Raw genomic sequence first — 24,602 nt, forward strand, 5'->3', positions numbered from 1 at the left:
GGAAGAAAGGGGGTAACGCCATATTTATAGACAAAGCAACAAAGCAAACAACCACATCTCATGTGATAACCAGCCAACGTGACCAGGCTGTCACAAAGAGCCCACCAGCTTTGGGTGAGAGTGGACCAGAATACTTTTCAGTCTTGCACTAGTTGCGGGCCGTGCCTAGCGCACCAAGCCATCGGAATTATTCAAAAAGAGATTCAAAATGGTCTATGCGATTGCCCAAAAATTACTAAAAAAGTAAAAATGTCTCTCGGTTTTGACTTGAGGCGGCATTATTTCCCGGAGCTTTATTCGAATATTTGTACGAAGCTCCTTCCTAATGGTAGATCTACGATCCGTTGGCTCAGAACGGCTTCTCCGGAAACAAGGTTAAACTGTATGGCATCCACGCTACACGTATAAGAGAATATAGTGCGTGGTTGGGATTGCCTAATATTGACTGCTAGCAGGAGAGTGCGACATTCCACAAAGGCAGCGTTCCATGGCACTATTGGCATGGTTTCGTGATGTGGTATCTCCCTTTTTGTGATATCATATGGTCCCATCACAGCGATATCCGCGCTTTCATTCCCTGTTCCATATTAATATAACAGTGCATCTTCCCTCATCGCGCATATCTCCATTCTGAAACTGTCTTTCTTTTCGTGGTCATGCCTCGAAATTGCCCTTGCTATGACCATCCCAACATTTTTCCGACCTCATGAAGGGGGCCAGCATCGAGCGATACTCATGGCATGGCCAGGACCCGAAAACCCTAATTATGGAAAAGCTGAGATTTTCGATTGAAGAGCGAACTCACAGCAATTGCGGTGACAATAAGCAATTATGAGCCTGTAACCCTGTTGGTTCATTCCAAGGATCTCTCCGAGGCAGAGACAGCATTCCAGAGCTGCGGTACTCATGGCGTAGAAGTCAAGCCTACCGATATGGATGACCTGGAAATCTGGATGCGCGATATTGTGCCGGCATATGTGTTTGCGAAGAACTGTCACCTCCGGGCCTTCATGGCATCGACTTCATTTCAACCGATGGGGAGGACGGTATTTTTCGGCCAGCTGTGCGCGCCTCGCTAAGCAATTCCTAGCCGACAGCAGTATTCCACGAGTGGATACCCCAATAATTCTGGAAGGTGGGGCCCTGGAAACGGACGAAGGGACGTTACTAGTAACGGAGAGTTCCATCCTCAACCCCAACCGCAACGCCAATCTCAGCCGAGAGACTATTGAGAAAGATCTTTGCCGGCCTTTGGGCATATACAAGATTATCCGAGTCCCTGGTCTAGAGGATTACGAGGTGACCGATGCTCATATCGGCGGCTGGGTCCGCTTTGTCGCTCCCGGCAGAGTCGTCTTGAATGACTCCGGGCCAGACAGACACTTGTCGACAGACGTTTATGACACGACCAAGAAAATATTATCCTTGGCGACGAATGCCAAAGGGCGGGATTTCGAGATTGTTGACCTTCCTGAGGCGGGTATAGAGCGCCTTGAGCCTATCCACCCGGAACTGTGCTAAGTTATATGAACTATCTGCTTGTCAATGACGCAGTCATTATGCCACGATTTGGAAATGTTAAAGCCGATGCTAGGGCTAGAGATATCCTTCAAGCCCTTTTTACAGAGCGAAAGGTAGTTCAGGTATATCTTGGAGAGATTGCACTCACTGGGGGTGGCATCCATTGTGTGACGCAGGATGTCCCAGGGGAGAATAGATAAGGCATATCATAGTCTGTTTATTCAGTCTTATAGCATTGTACATCCTTCTATGTCAGGCTTGCTATTCCCAGTATAATAGCAAGTCGGATCCCTGGCTATTGTGACGGCCTTGTCACGTTGGCTGGCTATCGCATGAGATACAGTTGTCTGCTTTTTTGATAAATATGGCGTTACCTCCTTTCTTCCTTATTTCAATTATTCTCACCGATAGCTACCTAGCTAGAACCCATGAGAAGGATGTTTCATTACCCTAGCTGAGCTCCATGACAACTGTTATCAAAGCCGCTGGGCAAAAAATATACTGAGTGAATCGGGTAACGCGTATACTCCGTGCTTCTTTCGCAATCTTACACTGTGAATAAGCTGTGTATTGGTGTAATATATAACGAAGGGCAGTGCTAAGGCAGCGAAGCCATACAGTAATGATGTAGTAGCGAACTCATAATCCGATTGCCGTAGTTGTCATTTGGTAAGCCTGTGGCTGAAGGCTAAAGCTACGTCCAAGTTGTCTGCGACTTTGGAGAGAAGAAGGATTAGCTGTGTTTATCTAATTATTATATCCTGAATAGAAAAAAATTCAAAAACTAAGTATCATACATTTCTGTTGTGTGTAGAAATTGAACGTCTCACGGTAGTCTACCAAAGTAGTACTGCTCACATGCCTGGTCTTCAATCTCTTTATTGTTTCTTCCCCTTTATTTATCCTCATTCAATTGTTTAGCTAAGCTTGAATTTGGTCAAGCTCATTCCCGAGATATAAATAGATAAATCACCGCTTGATTGGGCCAGGACTAAAAACCCGAAAACCCAGACATTACTCAGTTACATTTTGAGCATGGTGCGAAGGGGTAAAATTGAGTGCATTGAGACACTCTAGCGTCTCTCGGTTGGAGCTATTCAGAAAGCGTAAGTGCTCCTATCTGGCTCACTTTGTCAATGTGAGTCCTTTCCACTTGTTGTCTTCACTCTCCTTTCTAGATAGCTCAATATATGTCTTTATTGCTTCTCCTCTTCTCTTGCTAAGGTATCTATGATTGATATATGTGTCATCTAATGGATATATACAACTATAGGGCCAATAATTTGACGAGACTGTTGTACCTTCTGTTAAAACTCCTTCATTGGACGCTGATGGCTCTGGGGAGTTCTGCAAGTCTATAATAGCGGGAGATATGCTCTTACGCTGCGTGCAGGACTTGAGGCCAGTGCCTTGAGGCCATTGATTCGATATATGTGCTGTTTATCCATGTATTATTCAAGACCAATTGTTTCAGAGATACAATCAGCAATGCTGTTGATACTTCACTCATATGGTTCGTGACAATCTCGAAGGCGCACGAAAACTTGAAAAAATGAGTATTCCGTGTTACATTGGTTAGAAGGTACGTCGAAGAAATGGACAAGGTGATTGCTCTTTCTGATTATTAGAGCGGGAATACTTTCCTCAAAGGTAGACCCCGTGATCGGCCCCGCTTGGAAGGAGGGGATTCTTAAAGATATTCCAACTTTCGTTCTAATTAAAGACCAGCATACACATATATTGTCAAATGCAGGAAATTATCCCCGCTATTCAACGTTATTGGGCAACTCAATACGTAGTAAGGACAACTGAAGCTCACTAAAAACACGCCCAAATGCATAGGTGCACCTTCTCGAAGGTTACCGTTCATTTCTGCAGAGCCGACTCCCACCAACCACCAGCCTATCAACTGGCATCTGCGGGACAGAGCCTGCAGAGGCTTGAAGAATGAGCCCAATGGTAAACAGAGCACATACGATGTATAAAGGTCCTTTGCGGCCATATTTGTCCGCGGTCAAGCCTGTCATAATGGCTCCTACGAAGGATCCAACTAGACAAAGAGACATAACCGTCTCTCTCTCAGACATTGTATAGCCCAAGCTGTAAAATACACGAGGACAGCTAAGCTAATGCCAGTGTAGTACCCGAACAGAAACATATACCGTCCCATAGTGCTGCATGAAATCCGAAAACTCTGTGGTCGAGCTCCAAAGAGAAGAGGTTGGTCGTACGGCCAAGACAAAGTACCGTCACCAAGAGGGCACCCATTTGCGGAAATTGTTGAAGTTCGATTGTTTAAAACGTCTGCGCACTAAACATCCGTATCTGCTAGTCTTTGTATGGCCAGAGAGGCGGAGAAAGTAGTTATGTGACAGATTCTTCAATCGGGAAGTATTTCCTAACTTTGAAATGCTATTCTTCCATAGAAATATAGGGTAAGTTTCCTGTTTCTCTATGCATTGTCAACAGCAACTCAGAAGTATGACAAACTCATTATCAGATTTGTCGGAAATAAAAGAAATCAATTGCTTCTCTCCGGGTCCAAGTACTGCTGTCGACACGTCCTACCGTGATATCGTTATTATTTTCTTTATCTCTGTTGAACCAGTCTTCCCAAAAACCACAAATGTATTCTGTCGTACTTTTAACTGTTCTCTTTATCTGCCTTATTATCAAACCTTTTTTCGACTACTTCCATGATCCGAAGCGCCTGCGAAGATATCCCAACTACAATCTCATTTGCGGGATTTCTAATCTTGGTTGGTGCTTGGAGACATGGCGGGGAGGCATTCGATCGAAGAAACTCAGTGAGATGCACAAAAAGCACCCAGTGATCCGCATCGGGCCCAACTCACTTTCTTACGGCGACCTAAGTGCAATAAAAGACATTTATGGGCATGGCACCAAGTGCCACAAAGATGTCTTCTACCAGACAGAAGCCGGCTCACACTTCAACCTTGGAAATGTCATTGACAAACAGGATCATTCGCGAAAGAGGAAGATGCTCGCAAGTGCATTCGCTATGAAGAACGTGCAAATCTGGGAGTATAAGGTGGCCGAAAATGTAGCTCATTTTATTGAAGCCTGTGACAAACATTGCACTGCACCACTACTAAAATCCTCTCGACATCCCGACCCGAAAGACCTGACGTTTGACTTCCGCGCTTGGGCGAACTTCTTCACCATCGACGCAATTGCCGATATTGCCCTCTCTGAGAAGCTAGGGGTGCTTAGGGCTGGGAACGACCTCGTGCCCGCCCAGACTGTGGATAAAATGCAATACGAAGTGAAATTCCGGGATTGTTTGCATGCTTCCAAGATAGCACATACGCGTATTGCCTACGCAGACAAATGGTACTGGCTTAACAGCAGATATGCAACCCGGCTCTTACCTTCCTATCGAGAACTATGGAGATTGAACCAAGGTTGGAGCGACTTTGTGAACTACCAGGCAAGGAAACGTCTTGCCCGGTCACTTGAGGGTGAGAAGGTAGACGACTTTTTCCAATGTTTGATGGATAGCAAGGATGGCAGCCCTAGAAACCTCGAATGGGGAGAAATCGCGTCTGAGGTAGGCGTTCTATTAGACGCCGGTTCTGCAACAACCGCGATCGCTCTGAACAACGTAATCTTCTGGTTGCTGCGAAGCCCCTCCTGTCTTGCTCGCCTACAAGAAGAGATTGACGATGCTCTTGACCTGGACAACATCGTTGCACCTTACGAAAAAGTAAAGCATCTTCCTTACCTGCGGGCCTGCCTTGACGAGAGCCTTCGCATCACGCCCCCTTTCTCTTACAATCTACCTCGTCGCACCCCACCCGATGGCGCCGTTATACTCAACGATTTTGTCCCCGGTGATACGACTGTATCGATTTCATCCTATGTTGCGCATCGCAATGAACGGATCTTTCCAGAGCCCGAAAAATTCATGCCTGAACGCTGGCTTGGTGAGAAGAGTCGATCATTACAGTCATATTTTGTGCCTTTCAGCAGTGGTCCTCGGGCGTGCATTGGACAAAACCTTACTTACTTGGAACAAACTATCATGCTTGCTAGTGTTTTACACCGATATAAATTTGCACTGCCGCATCCGGAATGGGAGCAGGATCGGGTGGAAGTGACAAATTTGTTACCGGGACCATTACCGTTGAAGGTATGGAGGAGATGCTTAGACTAAACATAAACGAAGTGTTTAAGGATAAAATTAGGTTATGATAAATGTTAGTGTTTACATCAAATATTTCCTGCCAATATATATATATATATACAATAGCTGAAGTAGACAATGTGCAGGCATGGATTCCAGATGTCGAGGAACCAGCTAACATAGGTGTTCATAATCTATTGAGGTCGTCGGTACGGTCTGTCATAGAACAGATAGCAATACCGGCCATAACATTTTTCAGGTTTGGTCATTGGGCTTTGTTCAGATCAACGGCATCTAAGGTGTTCAGGTATTGGCTTCTTCGCTCCTATGCATTTGGAGGGGTATGGGCTGTAACACCATTATATCCATGACAAAGCTGACAAGAGAGATTAGAATATTCTCGTAACTTATAAGTGAGTCCTCTCGCCGCTGGCTACTATATAGGGCAAGGTGCACGTGATTATTTGGATATTTAGAACCCTGAAAATGCAGCTAGCCTAGGTGAAATAAGGTCTAAATTTGCTTGCATTCTTGTATTTTTATAACACCATCGTGAAAGGCCAAAACTGAAGTATGGACAAAGGAAAGGAGGAAAAAGGAAATACAATAAACACCATCAGGTATAGAGCACGTTTACACAGGAATGATTCATCTCAGAATAGGCTTAGAGTGACGCTCACACAGCGACTTGAGGCTTCTGCAGTGGAGCATGCGACTCCAATGTGTTGACACTGGCGTTGACGAGCGAGTCTGTAAGCGGAGCGTAAACACTAGTGGTGTTGTCCAAGGATCCTCCCAAGGCCACCAGGATCTGTTCTTTTGAGGCCTCAGCCAACCCAGCGGCCTTCAGAGTCCTCCCGTGCTCGAAGTAATCAAAGCCGCTGACGACAGAGGCCATCTCGATGAGTGCCCGGATAGTCGGTGAAGTCAGACCACACTTCAAACCGAGCTCGTACCAGGGGACCATCCCGAAGAGAATGTCCTCGAGTAGATAGCGATGCTTCAAGGTTGTCGGGGAACTCTTGGTCTTGTTGTGGATCACGGATCCTGCGGCGAAGTCATGGTAGTCGTGGAATTCTCGGTCGTGCTGGTAGTTTTTGTTCATGTATGTCGTGATGTCGACGAGGTCGAAACCATAGGCGCGGCCAATTGCCAGCCGCTCTTGGTCTGCTTTCTCCGTCACCCTGGATACAGAGGGCGACATGCCCTGGGCGTAGAAAAAGAAATCTCCCTTGGTTGCCTCGATCCAGCCCGCGTTCATGAGCGCTGCCGGGCAGTGCACGACCGGGTTGATGTTGTTCAAGCCCACTTGGAGGAGGTTCTGACACCACACCAGGCGCTGTGAGAAGATTGACTCTACTTGTCGGCGGAGGGTGAGTTCCGCCTGGTGGCTATGACGCCTGGCCTGTGTCGTGGGCGGTTCGGCCCAGATGGTCAGGCTCTTCTTGACACCCTTAACGAAGACTGTCTCGCCCGTGATGCGAACAGCGTAAGGGGAGATGTCGGTTTCAAGGATGGCGTGGCAGTTGACTTTCTGGCGGGCAGCAAGGTAGAAAAAGTTACCCACGTTGATTATGAGGGTGTGGTTTCGCAAGTCGAATTGGCTCAGTGTCTGCAGAATGGTGTCCTGGCCGTACGAGGGCACGGTGGACACGAGGAACGGGGAGTGTCGAATGGCCAGGTATAGATCGCTGGTGGTCTTGATTTGGAATCTCCCATTGACATCGTCCCCATCTGCATTAAGCCAGCCACCATTCTTCTCGATCATTGGGATTGCACCACGATGGTCAGGGTGGCCGTACAACAGGACGGATTTTCCGCGGCTGGCCAGGTCTGCCGCAAAGGCGCATCCACAGGGTCCTGCGCCGATGACGGTAACCGCTGAGGTTGCGTCGAAGATTTCAGCAGTCATGGTGTTGTTTTTGTCTTGTCTTGATTTGAGGAAAGGTCTTGAAGTATTTGGATTGACTTGATAACTTGAAGGTTGAGTCGACGAGCTGGTTAAATATTCCCGACACGGAGATGAACGGACCTGTAAAAACCTCCTATGTAGAGATGGTCCTGGAATTGAAACTTTCAACCTCGTGCTAACCCTATTTTGGCCCAACTTCTCCCATCACACCATACCGGATGAAACTTTCTTCAGTTAATGCTATGCCAACCTTCTTAGTTAGAAGCTGAGCACATGTCGCATCCCACGAGTCACTCATCATGGCCTCCTAATCATTATCGTGATCAGCTATATCAATTCAGTGAGATCATTACTCTAGCAGGACAGATGAGTGCGGATCGCCATAACGTCTGGATCTTCACATTGCCGGTTGGCAGTCATACTGGCGGTTGTATTGGCTCCTGGTGTTCAATGTGTTTTGTCGCCCATCTCCCACTTGCCGATATGGTACAGTAACCTAGAATAGTAGTAGTTCTCGCTGATCCATATAAATACCCATTGCTTCAGTGAAGATTCTTCGGATTAAGCGAGCCTTTGATGCGGTCACCGGGTGTACTCTGCAGGTTATGGTACCCCCAAAGTTTCAGTACGGAGTATACTTGATACTTGATCAGCTTGACAGGCCTTCATTGCACGCAGAATATGATCTTCTTTTTGAGCGGCAGAAGCCGTCCTAGGAGGTTGTAACAACCACCAACGATCAGGGTCCTCGGACAATCAGGGTGCAAATCTGGGTGCAAATCTGGTAATCGCCACGGCACGGATTGCGTACTTTCACCTGGAAATAGTGGAAACAGAATAAGTACAAGGTAAACTATCAATCAATCTGATAATCGGAATCACCTTCTGGAGTACGCAGCTCGGTTACCAAATACGTAGATCAGTGGATAGGAACGGACAGACCACCGCCAATGATATGGCAGGCTAGCATCACCAAAGTCTCTTGGACCTTTATGGACAGACTCACACAGTCCTTGCTCAGTGATGATTGTTACTCTATACAGAGGACTGCATTCCGATCCGGCTCCGTCTAGCGTCCTCCGTCCTCCGTAGGCCCGTTGACAGTAACCTGCCGAGCCGAAACACACACGCTCCTGGTGATCGTATCGCCTAGAGGAAATGATTTCCCCGCCTACACCGGAGTTCACCCTTTTGGTCTTGACGTTCAGAAGCCTGGACCGAGGCCGATCATCATCACATCAAGCTTTCTCAAGCTTTTCCGCAGGCCCAGCCGAACATCCCACGGCCTGCCAAGCCTTCTTGTGTCAACGTCAACTTGAGAGTTGATTGTTTTACTTTATTTTGTTTTTGTTTTTCTCTCTCATGGTGAAAGATTGATTGAAAGAATAATATCAGTGAAAAGGGGACAATCTCGTTGCAACCGATTCTCACTTGGTTCTCGGTTTTTCTCCCCATGCCCAAACCACTCGAATCGCAATGAACTCGGAGTCTTCGGCCGTGCCTCGGCCTTACAGCTCCTTCAGCAACCTGCAGAAAAAGTATATCGTCTTCACAGCGGCTGGGGCTGGCTTCTTTTCCTCTTTGTCGGCCCAGATTTACTTCCCGGCCCTGAATGCGCTGGCTGAGGATCTGGGCGTGTCATCGTCCTTGATCAACTTGACGGTGACCAGTTACATGGTAAATGCATAGCATATTCCAGAAATCAACCCGAAGAATGTGTGCTAACTAACGGTGGTAATCTGTTAGATCTTTCAAGGGATTGCACCAATGTTCCTCGGCAGCTTTGCAGACCAAACTGGCCGTCGACCCGCCTACATCATCTGCTTCGTCATCTATATTGCATCTAACATTGGACTCGCATTGCAGAGCAACTACGCCGCTCTGATTGTGCTGCGATGTCTGCAAAGTTCCGGGATCAGTAGTAGCGTGGCGCTGTCCGCGGCGACCGTTGCCGATGTCAGCACCAAAGAGGAGCGAGGATCGTACATGGGCATTGTCATGGCAGGCAACTTCTCGGGACCAGCCATCGGCCCCATTATTGGCGGTCTTCTGGCCCAGTATCTTGGCTGGAAGTCGATTTTCTGGTTCCTGACTATCGCATCGGGCGTCTTCTTGGTGCCTCTCCTCTTATTCCTTCCGGAGACCGCACGGAATGTCGTCGGGGACGGCACGTCTCCCGCACAGTCATGGAACCGGCCTCTCGTGCAATACTTCTACCATAACAGCGCGGCCAAGCAGCCTTCGGAGGATCTCGACCGATCCGACAGCAGTGGCTCGCCAGAGAAGCCACAGCACAAGCTCTCATTCCCCAACCCGCTGAAACCTCTCGTGATCGTGTTCCATCCAAACTCGATCATCGTCCTCTTGGTCACAGGTGTCATCATGGGAGGCAACATGACTGTCCTCTCTTCCATCACAGAAATGTACTCCACACAGTACGGCCTAAGCATTCTCCAAATCGGCCTCTGCTACATCACGCTAGGCACCGGGTCCATCCTGGCCTCCGTCATAACGGGCCGACTCCTTGACTGGAACTACCGACGCAGTGCCGCAAAACTCGCCGGCCCAGATGCCACCCCGGAACAGATACAGGCGCAAAAAGAGTCAGTTCCTGTCGAAAAAGCCCGCAGCGCCATCACTATCCCACTAGTCGTCATGGGCAGTGTGACGGTGCTGGCGTTCGGCTGGGTGGTCAACTTTGGGGTACACCTTGCGGCGCCCGAGGTGCTCCTGTTCTTCATCGGCATGGGCCAGACTGGTGGTTTCATTTCCACCTCCACGCTGCTTGTCGATCTGCACACGACTCACCCGGCCGCTGCGACTGCCGCGAATAACATGGTGCGGTCTTTCTTCTCGGCTGCGGCATCGGCAGCCATCGATCCCATGCTCAATGCCATAGGTCGGGGGTGGGCCTTTACGCTGGTGTCATTCATTTTGCTGGGAACGATCCCGTTCCTCTTGTTGCTTTGTGGAATGTGGCGAAAGAACAGGAAAAATTCTGCCGAGAGAACGGAGGATTGAGGGGTTTTGGTGAATACATACTACTAGGTTATTTAGTGTGGGGGATGAAACGCTTCTCAGAAAAAGCAAGGTGCCCACGGCTAGCGCTTGGAGAAAGAGGGTGACTGGGGATGTGCTCAAGACTGACTACATGTGCTGATGAAGCACTACGGCCGAATGCCCCCCGGAAATCCAGGGCGAATTGGCCAACATGATCTGATCGGAATATATGATAGTGTCTGACTGGGAGCAGAAATTGTCGTCTTGAGATATATATTTCCCACGACCCTAATCTACATCTGAAGGGTGACCAACTACGAGCAGTATCTGCAACCGCAAAGTACAACATGAGTTGCTAGGCTTGGCAAAGAGGGAGATGGGTGTTCATGCCTCTGTAGTGATTGAGTATCAAATACACTTCGTGCTTTTTTAACCGGCTTCTTTCCATTATAGCTTGGGTAGTTCCCATAGATGCATATAGGACACATGCATTTGCTACTCAATGTGTAGGAATAGTGACCACAGCTGCAGAATGCTTGGTTGGTGTATTCCGTATTGATCGACGAACGGCTGAAGATCGACGCATTCCATGACCCATTGCAGCAATTCATTGTTCAAATATAGTGCATTCGGACCTGAAATTGGTATCGAAGCCATAATCGCTCCAGGCGTATCGAATAGAGTATCAAACACAGAACATCAAAGCAAGATAGCCAGAAAAACATGCAACAACCCACTTAAACAAAAAAAAATCACAGTATAGTATTATACCCAGACCTCATACACAATGTGAATCCTCCCAAACAGCCAACACAACCTGACCATCCCGGCCCTGATGCAATCCATCATGCATACCCATCCTCATTCCAAGTCTGAGCCGACTTGGCCTCGCGCGTATCTCGTCGTCGATTGCGATAGAGAAAGAAGCAGCAAATGCATAGGGCGATAAAGACGACTCTATGATCAAGCAAAGAAGTAATTAGCAACTGAGCTATAATGTATAGTCGTCGCCGAGACCAATAGTATGGAGCTAGGACTTACACCCCGATAATAATTCCCGGCACTCCACTTTTGGTGAAGTTACTGACGGGCTTCTCGTCGTCGCGAGGAAATAGTGTTAACGCCGATGATGTCATTTTGTTTTCTTTAAAATGGTCTAGATCCAGTTGAATCCGCGATGAGGATATCTGGGTATAAAAGAACGGACGCGATGCGATGTAACGCGATGCGATGCGACGCAAAAGGGGGCGGCGAGGCCGGGGTTGTTTGTTTCAGAGAGTGTATTATAGGGGGTTCCCCTGGCTGCATGTACGGGGTTGGAATACCTGAGCGAAGTGAAATCGAGAAGAAAAGAAAAGAGCGACAAATAGGATTGAAATGGAAGCGAGAGAAAGAAAGACTATGGAAATCGCATTTTGGTCATTATTCAAGGACCAGCACCAACTGGAATGCTGTTGTTATCTGTGCTATCGGTGTTACGCCCCTTGTTTCAGGCATCGGATGATCCTTTAGCCGTGTAATCACGTGAGGTAGCTGCCCTAATAATGTCTCGGTGGTACCATGGGCATTGTATAGCAGACTACAGAGCACTAATTTATGGATAGTAGAGGAAGAATACCTCTGGGTGGGATTTATGTATTTTATAGTCTGAGTGGCAAAGGGCAAATGCATTACCACGTTTATATTTCACAGCATCCCACTAGACAGGAGCATTGGTGAAGGGTCCCTGACTACCATAAGAGCTAATCACAGGCACAGTTGTTATTATGGCGATGTATAGGCGCCTTGGTAAACGCAATATTCCCCCGTGTCTCGGGACAAATCGAGATAACTAGCAGGGCATTTACTGTGCTCTCGCACCTTTGCTTGTCTCTTCCGCCTATCTTCTCTTCGTCGTCTTCTCTTTAACTTCCTGATTCTCCATAAGTTGACTGTGCCTGAGAACTTACCAGCCAGTTTCAATTCAATATTTCCAAATACCTACATGAGAGACATGTCTCAACTTCTTGGTTAGTCTGAGGCTGACATAATAAAACTTTTGTCCGGCGACATTTACTTGCTGTACTTCTTCTCTCTTCCTTCCACACCAGAACACTCCTGTTACTGGATAGCACCGATATGCATAAGTGCTCAATTTTTTGCTCCGTGCTTATGAGTTCATTCACATATTGTAGTGGTAGCCGTGCTAACATTGGCGTCTCAAACACAGGCGCACGAGGAGAATCCCCACCAACCTTCAACATCCATTGTGCCGTGTCGACGGCCATGTCGAGTCGCTGTCAGGACTTGACAAGAACCATCCAATGATCCTCTAGGGGTTTGACAGGCAGCGTAACAGCTTCAGTGGAGAATGGAGCTGTTGTACCGAGAGTTGAAGATGATGGGTGTGTGCTTCTCATGCCAAGGAAACTTTATGATAAGACACCCATACCGCAAAAATATGTGAGTTAATAAATACAACTGTCTCTAGTGGTTTCAATTTCTGATTGTATATAGTTGATGAAGCGGAAAGTATGGTTTGCCACCTGCATTATGTCTTTGAGCTACGTGAACATCCGGTTGCCTGATGGCATGTGCCTTGTTCAAGATTAGTTCATTCCTGGAACAGTCATCAAAGAAGAACTGAGGTTAAAGAGCCAGTTCGCGACCTGGCATTCTGGATTTCTACCCAGTAACGGCTTCTTAGCCGTCAAAGATGTGACCAGTCAGGACCTCTTTCTACGATTCTATGAGCTAGGTAGAATTCAACCTACTGGAATGCTTCACATTCAAACGTAACTATCTATTATTATTATTATTTAATCAAGTTTATTGTCCATACCGAGCCCTAGAGCTATGATAGACCCTTATTCGTGGACTTAAGACTAGTAGCTATTCTACAGTCTCTTATCCCCAGAAGCTCCCGAGGCACTAGCCTCCTTCTATAATCTTTCTGATCCTTTTCCTCGCCCCAAACCACCTGTATGCGCAGGGCTTTCGAGCAGAGTGCTCTCCTTGTGTTTTAGAGCAGAGTGGGTGTGGCCTGAGCTGGGGATTCAGCTTAGGCTACCCTCTTTGCTATCCTTCTCCTGTTCTAATTGTCTCTTCGGGCCCTTTCCGCGTTTGATGAGAATGTGCTCGGGGTAGAGCCACACTAGTACTAGCCAGAAATTCTAGCAGCGCTCTGGTAGCTCTGGGTTCTCCTAACAGTCGTCCCTGTGGGTGTTCCTCTGCACCAGCGGGTCTCACGACCCCATCCATCTCCAGATCCTTGTGGAGCTTGTTTTGCTGGTGTCGCCATTTTCGGCATTCAAAGAGAAGATGGTGTATTGTTTCCCATGATAAGCCACAATCTCTGCAGGTTGCATCCTCTTGGGCCTTGATTTGATGTAGATATACTCCAATGGCTGCATGTCCTGACTTCAGTTAAAAGTACCGGCTTGCTAGATGCTTGGGAGCAACTGCAGTTGTTGGGTTGAGCTGCCAGTTTTTCCGCGGCTTGTACATTCGTTGACTTCGTTGAGATTGTTGGCTGAGCTCTTTGGTGAGCCATCTCTGCTTCCATGTTGTGATGGCTTCTGTTCGGGCTCTACAGGCTAATGCCAGGGAGATCTCTCTTGGGCCTCTTCCTGGGGGTTTGTTGGCTGGCTGCTTTGCTACCTGGTCGGCTTTCTCATTTCCTTCTATCCCTGCGTGTCCCGGAACCCACTGGATGGTGGGTTGATGACCTCGGGCATGTAATTCCTTGGCTATAGTGTGTGCTTGGATTGCTAATGTTTGGCCTGGTCCAGGCTGGGTATGTTGCAGCCTCGCGATGGCGGCCTGGGAGTCCAGCAGGATGATCACTGGTCTCTGATCTTCCACTTTCTCTGCTAACTGGAGTGCTCGAACAACTCCAAGAAGCTCTGCATCAAAGACCTCGCATCCCTTGCCCAATGGGAACCCCTGGGTCTTCCATATTCCTCCTGGCTCTTGCCAAGCGATCCCTGCCCCGCATCTGCCGTTCTCTAATCTTGGTCCATCTGACCAGATTGCTAGTCCAGGAGGAGGAGATTGCGCTGCTGCTAGGGCTTCTGGACCTGGCAGCACTTCTATTTGGCCTGGGAACTGGCTACTGGTTGTCTGTATCATGCTTTCAAAGCCCTCGGATGGGTCTGCTGGTAGGATATTGGCTAGTTGTCGAGCTAAATGTTGTCCCAGGGACCATAGGCCCCGGTTGCTGCTTTCTGCCCATTGTCGGTTCCCTGGGGTCTGCTCCCCAGGCTGGGTGTGCTGATCCCCTTCTCGGAAGCTCACTGGGAGGATCTTTTTAGCTGGGTGGTTCTCCAGTAAGCTGAGCAGTTGGGTAGTATATCTCAATTGTCGGGCCTCCAATAGGGCCTCTGCTGGCGTTAGGCCTGCTTCACGGACTAGTGGAACGTAACTGTCTAAATTGTGGAGTATAAATACCGGTTTTTTTGCTAGCCGCCGTGACCTCCCAGTCATACTATGTGATTTTGGCTCTCCGTATGGAAGAGTCCATGAAGCCCCGGTTGGTACGCTACGTTAGAATGAAGCCCCCATACTATTCAGTGGCGAATAAGCTGCGGTGTGTTAGTCTTTCCAACACTGACAATACCCCCAGATGCTCAGCACATTGTCATCGAATTTTATTATTCGGGGAGCTTTTCGCGAGATTTGAGAGGATCTGATGGGAGTCGGTTTTACAATATCCTCCCTTATAGAGAAATTGGAAAGCCTTTCGCGAGAAATATCTCTAAGCAAAAGATGCTCACACTTTGGCGGCGCATTCGTCAGGACCCAAGGTTTCATTCAGGATGAAAAATTATGAACTGTGTATGATGACTCAGGTCATCAACAAAGCGATTAGCTGTTCCCAAGCTCCAGAGGGAAAACATTGGCAAAAGAGGTTTTACTCGGAATTTTTTCGACATTATGCTTTTTACGATAATGGTCGCCAATACTAGCATTGTAATGCTGTGTACGTTTCGAAGAAACAGCAAGCATCCAGCAATGTGTTTTATGTACATATTAATTGAAAATGTTTACTGTGCACAGTATTCTAATCCCAGAATTGACTTATTCCATCGCCAACATGACCCTCCGCAACGCCTCCTCAATATACTCCCGCGGCTGCGAAAACACAAGACGGAACCATCCACTATGCTCTGACCCGAACAAAGCCCCACTCGATACAAATACCTTCTTCTCCATAAGTGCTGTCATCACCTTCCCACCTGCATCGGAATCCTCAGGCTCATCCGGGTGTACCTCGCGATATTTCCGACCCAGATCGATCCAGAGGAAGAACGCGGCGTTGCCACCGGCAGCGTGCTCGATGCCATTGTCCTTAAGAAGCTGGACGGCAAATGCGTAAGATTCGGAGAGTTTCTGTTGGTTTTGCTTGATATAGCGTTCGGTGAAAGCATGGTCTTCTAGGATGATAGAAGCCAGGTGGTCTGAGACGGAGGAAGAGTAGCTGTACAAGGTCACACCCTTCAATGCCATGTGAAGGTCCGCGTTATTCTGTGAGACAATCACGCCCAGCCGCAAACCATTCGCTCCAAAGTCCTTACTCATACCCCACAGCACATGAACGAGGCCCGGGTCGATGATATCGGCCGTATCAATTGAAAGAGCAGACTCGAACGGCACAGGCGGAGACTGTAATTCATCGATCGTATTCTCCCATACAGAAAGAGCATAGATCTCATCACTGATAAAATGCAACTGATACTTTTGGCACAGCTGCATTAAATTGATCAACGTCTCGCGGGGATAACACCGTCCTAACGGATTATGCGGGTGGCATAGCATCAACGCGCGAACTCGTCGACCGGACTTCTGAAAATTAAGTAACGCCTTCTCGTATCGATCCACAGCTTCGAGGCTGAATGGATCACAGTCCTGGAACTCGACAGGAATAACTGCGGTGCTAGGCCGGAGCGACATGTCGGGGATGAATGTTCCGTAGTACGGTCTTCCCAGGAGGATCCCCTCACCCGGATCCGCGAATGCCCACGACACATGCTCGATAGCCGAAGAGACACCATTCGTCACGGCTAAATGATCGCTAACCACAGGATAGGCCGGCTGGAAATGCTTATTCAGGAAACCCGCGATAGCGCGTCGGAGACGATCTGACCCCGTCGCGCCGTCATGGTAAGTAAGATATTTTGCCGGCAGACTGAGTTTTGTGTTGATATATTCCAGCAACGTATCGTGCATCAGCATGTTCTCTGCGACGCCAACGTTGACATAGCCGCTGGGGTTGGTGGTGGGAGACCATGTATCCGACATGACATGCCAAGGGACTTGTTTTGCTGATTCGGCGGCCTGTCCAGCTCGCTGCGACATGTTTGATTCAACCATGTTATTCTGTTTGTTGGTGGATGCAGTAGAGATAAGGCGTAGGTGGTGGGTTTAAGTCGAGTCGGCGGGGACAGGGTAAAGTCGGCACTTATCAAATTCGGATATCAACGGTGTTACGGTGGAGTATCGGCAACCCTAATTGCCCGAAGCCGAACACTTGCTTACTCCATTTGTAGTGCCTGAGAATTACCATAAAAACAGCTCGCTACTATATTCAAACTGGTCTGAGTGGACTTCATATGACAAGTAAATAAGTTCAATGTCCTGCACTCTGCTTTGATAGAGCCGAAAATAAACAATAGACCAATAATATATCTCTACCGTCCAATCCTTCACGGAACAGGATATTTCTGCCGCCAGTAGAAGTCCTCCGCAGACTTCGTTAACCTCCATTCTGGTGGAAGAAAATCCCAACCTGGTAGTGTATTGATGAGGCGTATGGTCTGCTTCAAAGCTTCTAGGGGTTTCCCGCGAGATTAGGAATGCACCCTGTGCCTGTAGAAAATCGAACATATATGGCCCTCCTTCTGTTGCATTATCCATCGTCTCATATGACTTGACTAGTGGAGCGCCATTATGAAGCAGTAACTGAACTGATGAAATATCCTCTGATCTCACAGCTCGTGGCATCTCCGTAGTTCCAAGCTTTAGTTAGTCGAACACGCCTTTCTCATACAGGAGTCAGAATACCGGTGGGAAGCTAATTGCGTATGCAAAGCTCTGATCCCAAAATTCAGTGCAGAAGGGAGACCAAGGATTTTGTATCGCCTTAGGGTTCTCTGTCAGGAATTTGTTGGACAGTAGTAGTGCATTCGCACTTTGCTGCTGTAACTAAAAATCCTGGTCATTATCATCAGTCATATACTCCTCGAAGTCAATGCATATTAGCAAAAGTTTTACCACTTCATATTTCTTTTGACCTGCCTCCCCATAAATGCCATACAGTGGTTGCAATCCGCCAAATCGTTCAAAAGGAGAAGCTTCGTGATCAATTAAAAGGCAAATAACTTCAATATAATTATCTCGAAGTATTATGGCATGATCCAATAAGAAGTATCCTTCTTCGTCGGTCAAGTTTGGGCTCGCGCCAGCACGGAGCAAGACTTGGACCGCTAATAGGTTACCACCGTGAGCTGTTCATTGAGTGCACTCTGAAAATAGTCAGAGAAATTATGATAAACTTGGATCGTTTTATTGACAATGGCCGGTAGATGTTCTGTGTAGAACTTCGCAATTGCCTGGTCCTCACTAAGGTTTTCAGTTGTATAGGCTTCTTTCTCATTACGTGTGTAATCAGGGTTCGTATAACGGATTCCTGGCCGCAAGTAAGTACCCAGAATATCAGGTTCGCTGTGTATACATGTTGCCATGTTCGTCTCTCTATTCTTAGACCTCGGCTGGAAAAGTCCATCCAGCTGGATCGGGATCCATCCCTTATCCAACAGCAGTTCTACTATATCGTTGTTTCCCTGTTTTGCTGCCAGAATGGTGGGCCAAAATTGCATCAAACGTCTTCGCACGGTATTTCATGGTAAATGTGCCCCGATGAGGCTCCCGCGTCAAGCATCTGAAAGTCGAAACCACGCCCCTGCGAGCCGCCCATGTCTGGGCTGTGGCCTTACGATACTGGAGAGTATGCTTACACAGATAGAAATTTGGTAGGGAATGGAGTCGCCGGTTTATATGGACTAGAACATGTATATCTCCATCATATTCGGAAAAGCTAGTGGTATAGAGGATTAGCTTGTTGGGGAGCTCGACATATGGAGGATCAGCTCAATCAGGAGGATAGATAGTGCTATTATGGCAAATAGGATGTCAGTATGGATGCTGTGGTAAATTGAGAAGGCAAAATGCACCGAATCATGTGACTGAAGTCAACAGAAAGTCACACCTATTCTTTCATGGCATTAGGCCTCGAAATGGTGCGGTCCCGGTCCTATAGTCGGCGACCAAGGACCGGACCACGCGGTCTTGCGGTCCTGAAATGTCAGGACCGGACCGGACCATGGTCCCTTGCGGTCCCTTGCGGTCTTGACCGCGGGGGACCGCAATTGCATAAAATTGCCAAGACTTTCCTTTTTCGGCTGGATAATTTGCTGATTCATCTGATTTTTTACCATTATTAAATACTGTCTTGGTTTGTATATCAAAATCTCCTGTAATCATACAGAGGTAAATAGTATTTTGCCAATTTCTTGGAGTTATACAATAATTTTTTACCAAACTACAGTTGGATTTAATGATCAATATACAACGCAATGCCTTTCAGTTATAGGTTGCCGTTAGATATGGATTTCATCAGCATTCAGCAGCCTACAGACCAGTTCATCTCATATACTACAGGCTGCTGGGTATATATATATATATATATACATGGGTAGACATTACGGAGTAAATATGAATTGCTGTGCAACTTCGGAATGTATATAAATATATGGCTATTTTTGCTTCGGAGATGGTTGATAGCGGAATGAGACTGATATAGATGATATTAATATAAATGGAATATTAATTGTATTCAATGCTTGATGATGCTGTGTGTTATTAGTTATTGTCACAGATTACAAGGTGGCTTGGACTTTGGAGAATCTGATTCCAATCCTATCCAACTTTAACCGCAGTTGGTTTAGTGTGTCACTAAATGCGGCTTTTGCAGCTTAATCTGTGCCAAACTGCTCTGAATGCAACTCTATTAGCAACCAACTATTTCTTCTGGTTAAAAAAACTCTATTAAGTCTCTTCTACACACTCCCCTTCCTATCATAATTCATCACAATGTCACAGAGCCAGGCCTCTCAGTTCTCTGAGCACTATTCCTCATCATTTTTGGAGGAAAACCTGTTGGATAGCCCCTGCTTCCTTCCATCTGATGGGTCATTCAACCCTTTGCACAGCCCAAACATGCCAAATCCCAGCTCTAGCACTAATTTCACACAGCCAGTGCCTCCGCCTCCTATTCCTGAGACACTGGAACGCGTTGGTCCTGCAAAGAAGAAGATCTATATCCTTTGGACAGAGATGGTGAATGATGACTTTGTCACATGGTGGTTGAAGACTGAGTATGGAAGTGAGATGAAACGGAATATCTTCAAGGGTAAACACCATGCAGAGTCCTGGGACTATTTCCATCAAGTAGTTGCTATCCAGGATGGATCCCCTAAGGTTATGTGTAAGAAATGTGACCATATCCTTGCCCATCCTGCTGACCGCCACCGTGGAACATCTACTATGAACAGACACTATTCACAAGGGATCAACTGTCAGAAATTGGCACCCCAATCGCAGGATATTCGAAGGCTGATAAATAATGGGGTATAGATATCTCTATCTTTCATCTGAACCTCTACTTATCTTACTAAAACTCCTTATTAGGCACACCAAGCTCTTCAAAAAGCATCTTTCACTCAACAAGCATGGATGGAGAGGATAATTACCTTCATAACAGCCTCACGTCTACCCTTTCAACTTGTTGAGCATCCAGAATTTCATGCCCTCATTGAAATGGCCCGGCTTGCTCCATCCTTTCCTGAAATCCCTTCTGCGTACACGGTCCGCCGGAATCTTCAAGAATTGGTTGAAGAGCGTCAACATACTCTGATTCAGAAGCTCCCAGAGGGCGCTAAGCTCTCTATTGCACTGGATTGCTGGACCTCACCCTTTCGCCAGGCCTTTATGGCAGTAACAGGCTATTTTCTTGATAAAGATTGGAATTATCGCGAGATATTACTTGGCTTTGAACCCCTACATGGCTCACATACTGGGTCTTATCTGAGCACTGTTCTGTTTGACCTTCTTGAGAAGTATCACATTACTGATCGAGTATTAACGGCTACCACTGATAATGCGTCTAATAACTCTACATTGATGGATAGCCTGCAACAGTCCCTTACATCTCTTGAGCTACCTAACTATATACCAATTATTCGCATGCCATGTATCGCACATGTCATCCAACTAAGTTTAAAGGAGCTACTTGGTGAGATGGAAGCAAACCCATGTAATGATAGAGAAGAGATGGAATGGACTGAGAGAAGGAATGGGGCCCAGCAAGAGAACAGAGAGATTGTGAATACTCTAAATAAGGTATGAATCTATCTCTTCTATAATCCTAATTTCTAATCTCTAATAATTTTTTAGGTTCGACGGCTAGCAGTCTTTGTCAATAAAAGCCCCCAGCGACGAGAGAATTTCATGGATCTTCAGACACAAGAACCTAAGCTTGTTCCTATACAAGATGTCCAGACACGCTGGAATTCAACATATCTCATGCTTCGGCGGGCCAAACGACTTCAGTCTACTTTTGATGAGTACTGCTCTGAATACGGCCATCCTGATCTAAAGCTAGATAGGGATAAATGGCGACAAATTGACTATCTTTTATCAATCACCCAACCTTTTTTTAAATTTACAACCTCTCTCTCGAAGACTACTGAGGTCACTATCCATAGTGTCTTTGCAATCTACAACACCTTATTCACTCATCTTGAGAAATCTAGGGCACAACTGGCGCAAAAGAAGGTTGGCTGGAAGAAGGTGATGCTGTCAGCATTAAAGGCTGCAGAGGTAAAGCTCTCAGAATATTATAGGAAGACTGATGAGATTGAGGGTGATCTCTATGCAATTGGGACTATCTTAGCGCCACAGAACAAGCTAGAATTCTTTTCAACAAAGGACTGGGAGCCAAACTGGCAGCCACGATACCGGAAGGCCCTTGAGGCTTACATTCAACCTTACCAGCAGCGCTATTCAGAGACACAGTCTATATCAGCTGCCCGGTCTTCAGCAGAGGGTATCTCTGATGTAGATATCCTTGTGACATCAGCCGCATCTCTACAGCCACAAACAACTGCTAATGATGAGCTTTCACGGTATCTTGGAAGTGGTAAGCTTATCCTCTATATCTTCCTTCCCTGATATTAACATCTATAGGTACTCAAATTGTGAATCCACGGGTGTACTGGAGAGATCACCAACATGAATACCCCATCCTGGCAAGCGTTGCCCGAGATGTTCTTACAACACCAGCCAGTGGTTCTGGTGTTGAGCGGTTATTCAATTCTGCTCGGGACATCTGCCACTACCGCCGGGGATCACTAAAACCGAAAACAATCAAAGAGCTGATGTTGTTTATGTGTACAACAAAGTTCAATATGGAATCCAAGCAGCTTTCCCTAATGGAAGAGTACTTTACTACTCAAGAAACACAAGCAGCAAAGGAGGAAAAAGATGCTTGGAAAAAACAGGATGAATTTAACCCAATTAGTGATGATGAGGATGAACTATCTTCTGCTGGAGCCACATCTCAAGTTATTCATCCTCCTAGTGAGCGTGCACTTGGGAAGAGAAGGGCTGAAGCTATATCAGATGAGCCGGGTCCTTTACTTGGATTAGATGAAGCTGATGAGATTCCTCTACCTGATAATAGCTACCTGCAAGGTGATAGTAGTACTCAGAGGCGCTCATCAGGGCGGCTTCCAAAGCGCTTGAGACGTGAAGATTTTGTGTATGAATAGTTATCAATCTAACAGACCAACGAATAAAAAAAAAACCCCCATTTTAATCTAAAATTTGCTTATATGATATCTACATGAGTATTCATCTAATATTTCAACTAATCCGTAAGCAAAATACTTGAAAATACAGATAGATTTGCATAAAATATGCATATCACAGAATTTCTATGTTTGTCCTGTTTGTAGGACCGCCGGTCTTAACTGGACCACTGTGGTGCGGTCCTAAAAATCCAAGGACCGCACTGCGGTCCTTAGGTGTCGCACCAAAGACCGGACCACAACGGTCTGGTCCGGTTTGGTTTGCGGTCCTTGCGGTCCCATTTCGAGGCCTACATGGCATTCACTGAAGCAGTACTAGGATCATAGCTATAGATAGCATTGTTGACCAGTACGCACATTACAGCTATCTGGCCAAGAACACGCTTCTGTATTGATAAATTGAGACAAAATATTAAAGCTGTCAATGTATCTTGTTATGTGATTGTCTAGGGTAGAAGTAGAAGTATAGTTGATAAATGACGTCACTCTATTTACTAGTTAACTAGCTAAGTTGCTTTCTCGGTGGCATGTTTGCCTTGTTCTCAAGGCACCTAAACATCACCTGATTAATCAACCAACTAGCCCAAAGGGGAAAGTGACTCTTCTCTCCGCACTGTATCTTCTTCTCAGCTCCATCTTACGCCTATCTGCTCAACTACTCTCGTTTTTCTTGTCTTCCGGTCTATTGTCAAGCTCGCTTCAGCTTTTCACTCTTTATTCTTCCTTGATACTACAGTCTGGATTGAGCCAGGTTCGATCCTGGCTTGTCAAATTTCCTCGCCATGTCGGCTGCGATCTCTTCAGTCGTCAACCCCCAGGGTCAAAGTGCTCGTCAATCGGCGCGCCAGACACGAACGAATCCTTCGCGAACCTCCAAGACGCTTGGCCGCTCATCATTTGCCTATGGCCATAGCTCGATGAGTGACGCCCCTCCGACGCCCACCATTCCACACGGGTTTTATCCTGCTCTCACCCATTTCACCGACGCCATCACGGCGCTTCCGCGAGAATTCCGTCGTCATAATTCATTACTTAAAGAGGTGGATGCGAAGGCATGGGCTCTGGAAGAGAATCTTCTGCAGCTGCTCAAGGTCTCTTCGGAGTCCCAGGCTGTGCAGCATCCTCCCAATCCGGCGCCTATTGTCGCGGGCGTGATTCGCGATGATATTGTACCTCAGGTAAACCTCTACTGCGAATTACAAAAGAAAAAGATTTATAGAAGATTGGAGCTGATGGAATTCGCATCCACAGAACCCCTCACAACCACCCGAGTCGCCGGAAAGCAAAAATCGTCGTCTCCTTTTTGATCGCGTACGACACACTCTTTCGGATCTGATGATGACTGCGGACGAAAAGAATCATGTGATTTCCAACGCCAATGACGAGCTGGATCGTCAGGTCGCGCGTCTTGATACAGTTTTCCCGTTCATCGCGGGTGAGATCAGTGATGAGTCTCGCCTGGGTAGCCTCACCCACTGGGCCTACTCAAATCGCAACACCACTACAAAAACCACTACGAACGAACGTCCTCGTCGTGAAGTAGCGGCAGCTAAGGAATTGGCAGAGGCGGAAGCTTTCTCCCGGAGTGAGGCTAGACGGGAAGCAATCCTGGCACGCAAGCATCGCCGCGGTCACGCGGATTCTGAGTTTGACGACACCCGTTCTGGTTCTCGCAGGGGACATAATAGCAAGGCGCGAAGTAGCGCTACTACAGGGGAACATGCTACAGCAGATCATACAGTGTCCGGTAGTACTGCGGCCACGAAACGTCGGAAGGTTGACCGGCCAACACCCGCAGAATCCGGTACTCCAATGGAACGAACGGCGAGTGGCGCCGGTAGCACTGCTGGAGGAGCCGGTTCTAAAGATGCTCAAGATCCTACCAAGAAGAGATCGCGAGCTCCTAATTCAGGTACAGTCGCTGCACGCAAGAGGTATGCTTTCTGCTCACCTGCCTCTTTTCTCCTTACTAACATGTTGTAGGAACACCACTGGTATTACCGCGGCCGAGTCTCCTATACTGGCACCATCTCCCATCATTGGGACATTCAATGCGCCACGAAAGACGAGTCCTGTATCTACGACGAGTCGACCACAATCATCTCGTGCGCCACAA

The 24,602-nt window shown here is 47.1% G+C and overlaps 8 protein-coding genes across 8 annotated transcripts; 3 read left to right on the plus strand and 5 right to left on the minus strand.

The window, feature by feature from the left end:
* Nucleotides 1-249: 249 nt before the first annotated feature.
* Nucleotides 250-1,721, plus strand: EURHEDRAFT_532665 (agmatine deiminase family protein; the record flags this gene model as incomplete). The annotated part of the gene is made up of 4 exons (XM_040787229.1): nt 250-374; nt 797-979; nt 1,062-1,480; nt 1,555-1,721. 4 exons carry the CDS (start codon nt 250-252, stop codon nt 1,719-1,721), a joined length of 894 nt encoding a protein of 297 aa, XP_040636338.1.
* A 2,426-nt stretch (nt 1,722-4,147) lies between these two features.
* On the plus strand, nt 4,148-5,698 carry EURHEDRAFT_461745 (cytochrome P450; the record flags this gene model as incomplete). The annotated part of the gene is made up of 1 exon (XM_040784747.1): nt 4,148-5,698. The coding sequence occupies one exon, from the start codon at nt 4,148-4,150 to the stop codon at nt 5,696-5,698; it is 1,551 nt and encodes a 516-aa protein (XP_040636339.1).
* Nucleotides 5,699-6,344: 646 nt separating this feature from the next.
* EURHEDRAFT_404826 (6-phosphogluconate dehydrogenase C-terminal domain-like protein) lies at nt 6,345-7,580 on the minus strand (the record flags this gene model as incomplete). The annotated part of the gene is made up of 1 exon (XM_040780340.1): nt 6,345-7,580. One exon carries the CDS (start codon nt 7,578-7,580, stop codon nt 6,345-6,347), a length of 1,236 nt encoding a protein of 411 aa, XP_040636340.1.
* A 1,476-nt stretch (nt 7,581-9,056) lies between these two features.
* On the plus strand, nt 9,057-10,601 carry EURHEDRAFT_461681 (putative MFS transporter; the record flags this gene model as incomplete). Its single annotated transcript, XM_040784736.1, has 2 exons — nt 9,057-9,257; nt 9,327-10,601. The coding sequence occupies 2 exons, from the start codon at nt 9,057-9,059 to the stop codon at nt 10,599-10,601; spliced, it is 1,476 nt and encodes a 491-aa protein (XP_040636341.1).
* A 347-nt stretch (nt 10,602-10,948) lies between these two features.
* EURHEDRAFT_414999 (uncharacterized protein) lies at nt 10,949-12,042 on the minus strand. Its single transcript, XM_040782576.1, has 2 exons — nt 11,622-12,042; nt 10,949-11,537 (listed from the first exon to the last, which is right to left on the minus strand). The coding sequence occupies exons 1-2, from the start codon at nt 11,714-11,716 to the stop codon at nt 11,426-11,428; spliced, it is 207 nt and encodes a 68-aa protein (XP_040636342.1). The 5' UTR covers nt 11,717-12,042; the 3' UTR covers nt 10,949-11,425.
* Nucleotides 12,043-15,473: 3,431 nt separating this feature from the next.
* On the minus strand, nt 15,474-16,974 carry EURHEDRAFT_415000 (putative aminotransferase). Its single transcript, XM_040782577.1, has one exon. It carries the CDS (start codon nt 16,914-16,916, stop codon nt 15,639-15,641), a length of 1,278 nt encoding a protein of 425 aa, XP_040636343.1. The 5' UTR covers nt 16,917-16,974; the 3' UTR covers nt 15,474-15,638.
* Nucleotides 16,975-17,832: 858 nt separating this feature from the next.
* EURHEDRAFT_174472 (uncharacterized protein) lies at nt 17,833-18,539 on the minus strand. The gene has a single exon (XM_040777859.1). It carries the CDS (start codon nt 18,434-18,436, stop codon nt 18,044-18,046), a length of 393 nt encoding a protein of 130 aa, XP_040636344.1. The 5' UTR covers nt 18,437-18,539; the 3' UTR covers nt 17,833-18,043.
* A 302-nt stretch (nt 18,540-18,841) lies between these two features.
* Nucleotides 18,842-19,054, minus strand: EURHEDRAFT_415001 (uncharacterized protein; the record flags this gene model as incomplete). Its single annotated transcript, XM_040782578.1, has 1 exon — nt 18,842-19,054. The coding sequence occupies one exon, from the start codon at nt 19,052-19,054 to the stop codon at nt 18,842-18,844; it is 213 nt and encodes a 70-aa protein (XP_040636345.1).
* Between the last annotated feature and the right edge of the window lie 5,548 nt (nt 19,055-24,602).

Source organism: Aspergillus ruber, assembly GCF_000600275.1.
Source record: "Aspergillus ruber CBS 135680 unplaced genomic scaffold scaffold00025, whole genome shotgun sequence".
NCBI classification, from domain to species: domain Eukaryota; kingdom Fungi; phylum Ascomycota; class Eurotiomycetes; order Eurotiales; family Aspergillaceae; genus Aspergillus; species Aspergillus ruber.

Coding starts and splice junctions, on each gene's coding strand:
- EURHEDRAFT_414999 (XM_040782576.1), bottom strand. CDS start 11,716: ATGACATCATCGGCGTTAACACTATTTCCTCGCGACGACGAGAAGCCC. Junction 11,538..11,621: donor CCGGGAATTATTATCGGGGT/GTAAGTCCTAGC, acceptor GCTTGATCATAG/AGTCGTCTTTATCGCCCTAT.
- EURHEDRAFT_415000 (XM_040782577.1), bottom strand. CDS start 16,916: ATGTCGCAGCGAGCTGGACAGGCCGCCGAATCAGCAAAACAAGTCCCT.
- EURHEDRAFT_174472 (XM_040777859.1), bottom strand. CDS start 18,436: ATGCAATTTTGGCCCACCATTCTGGCAGCAAAACAGGGAAACAACGAT.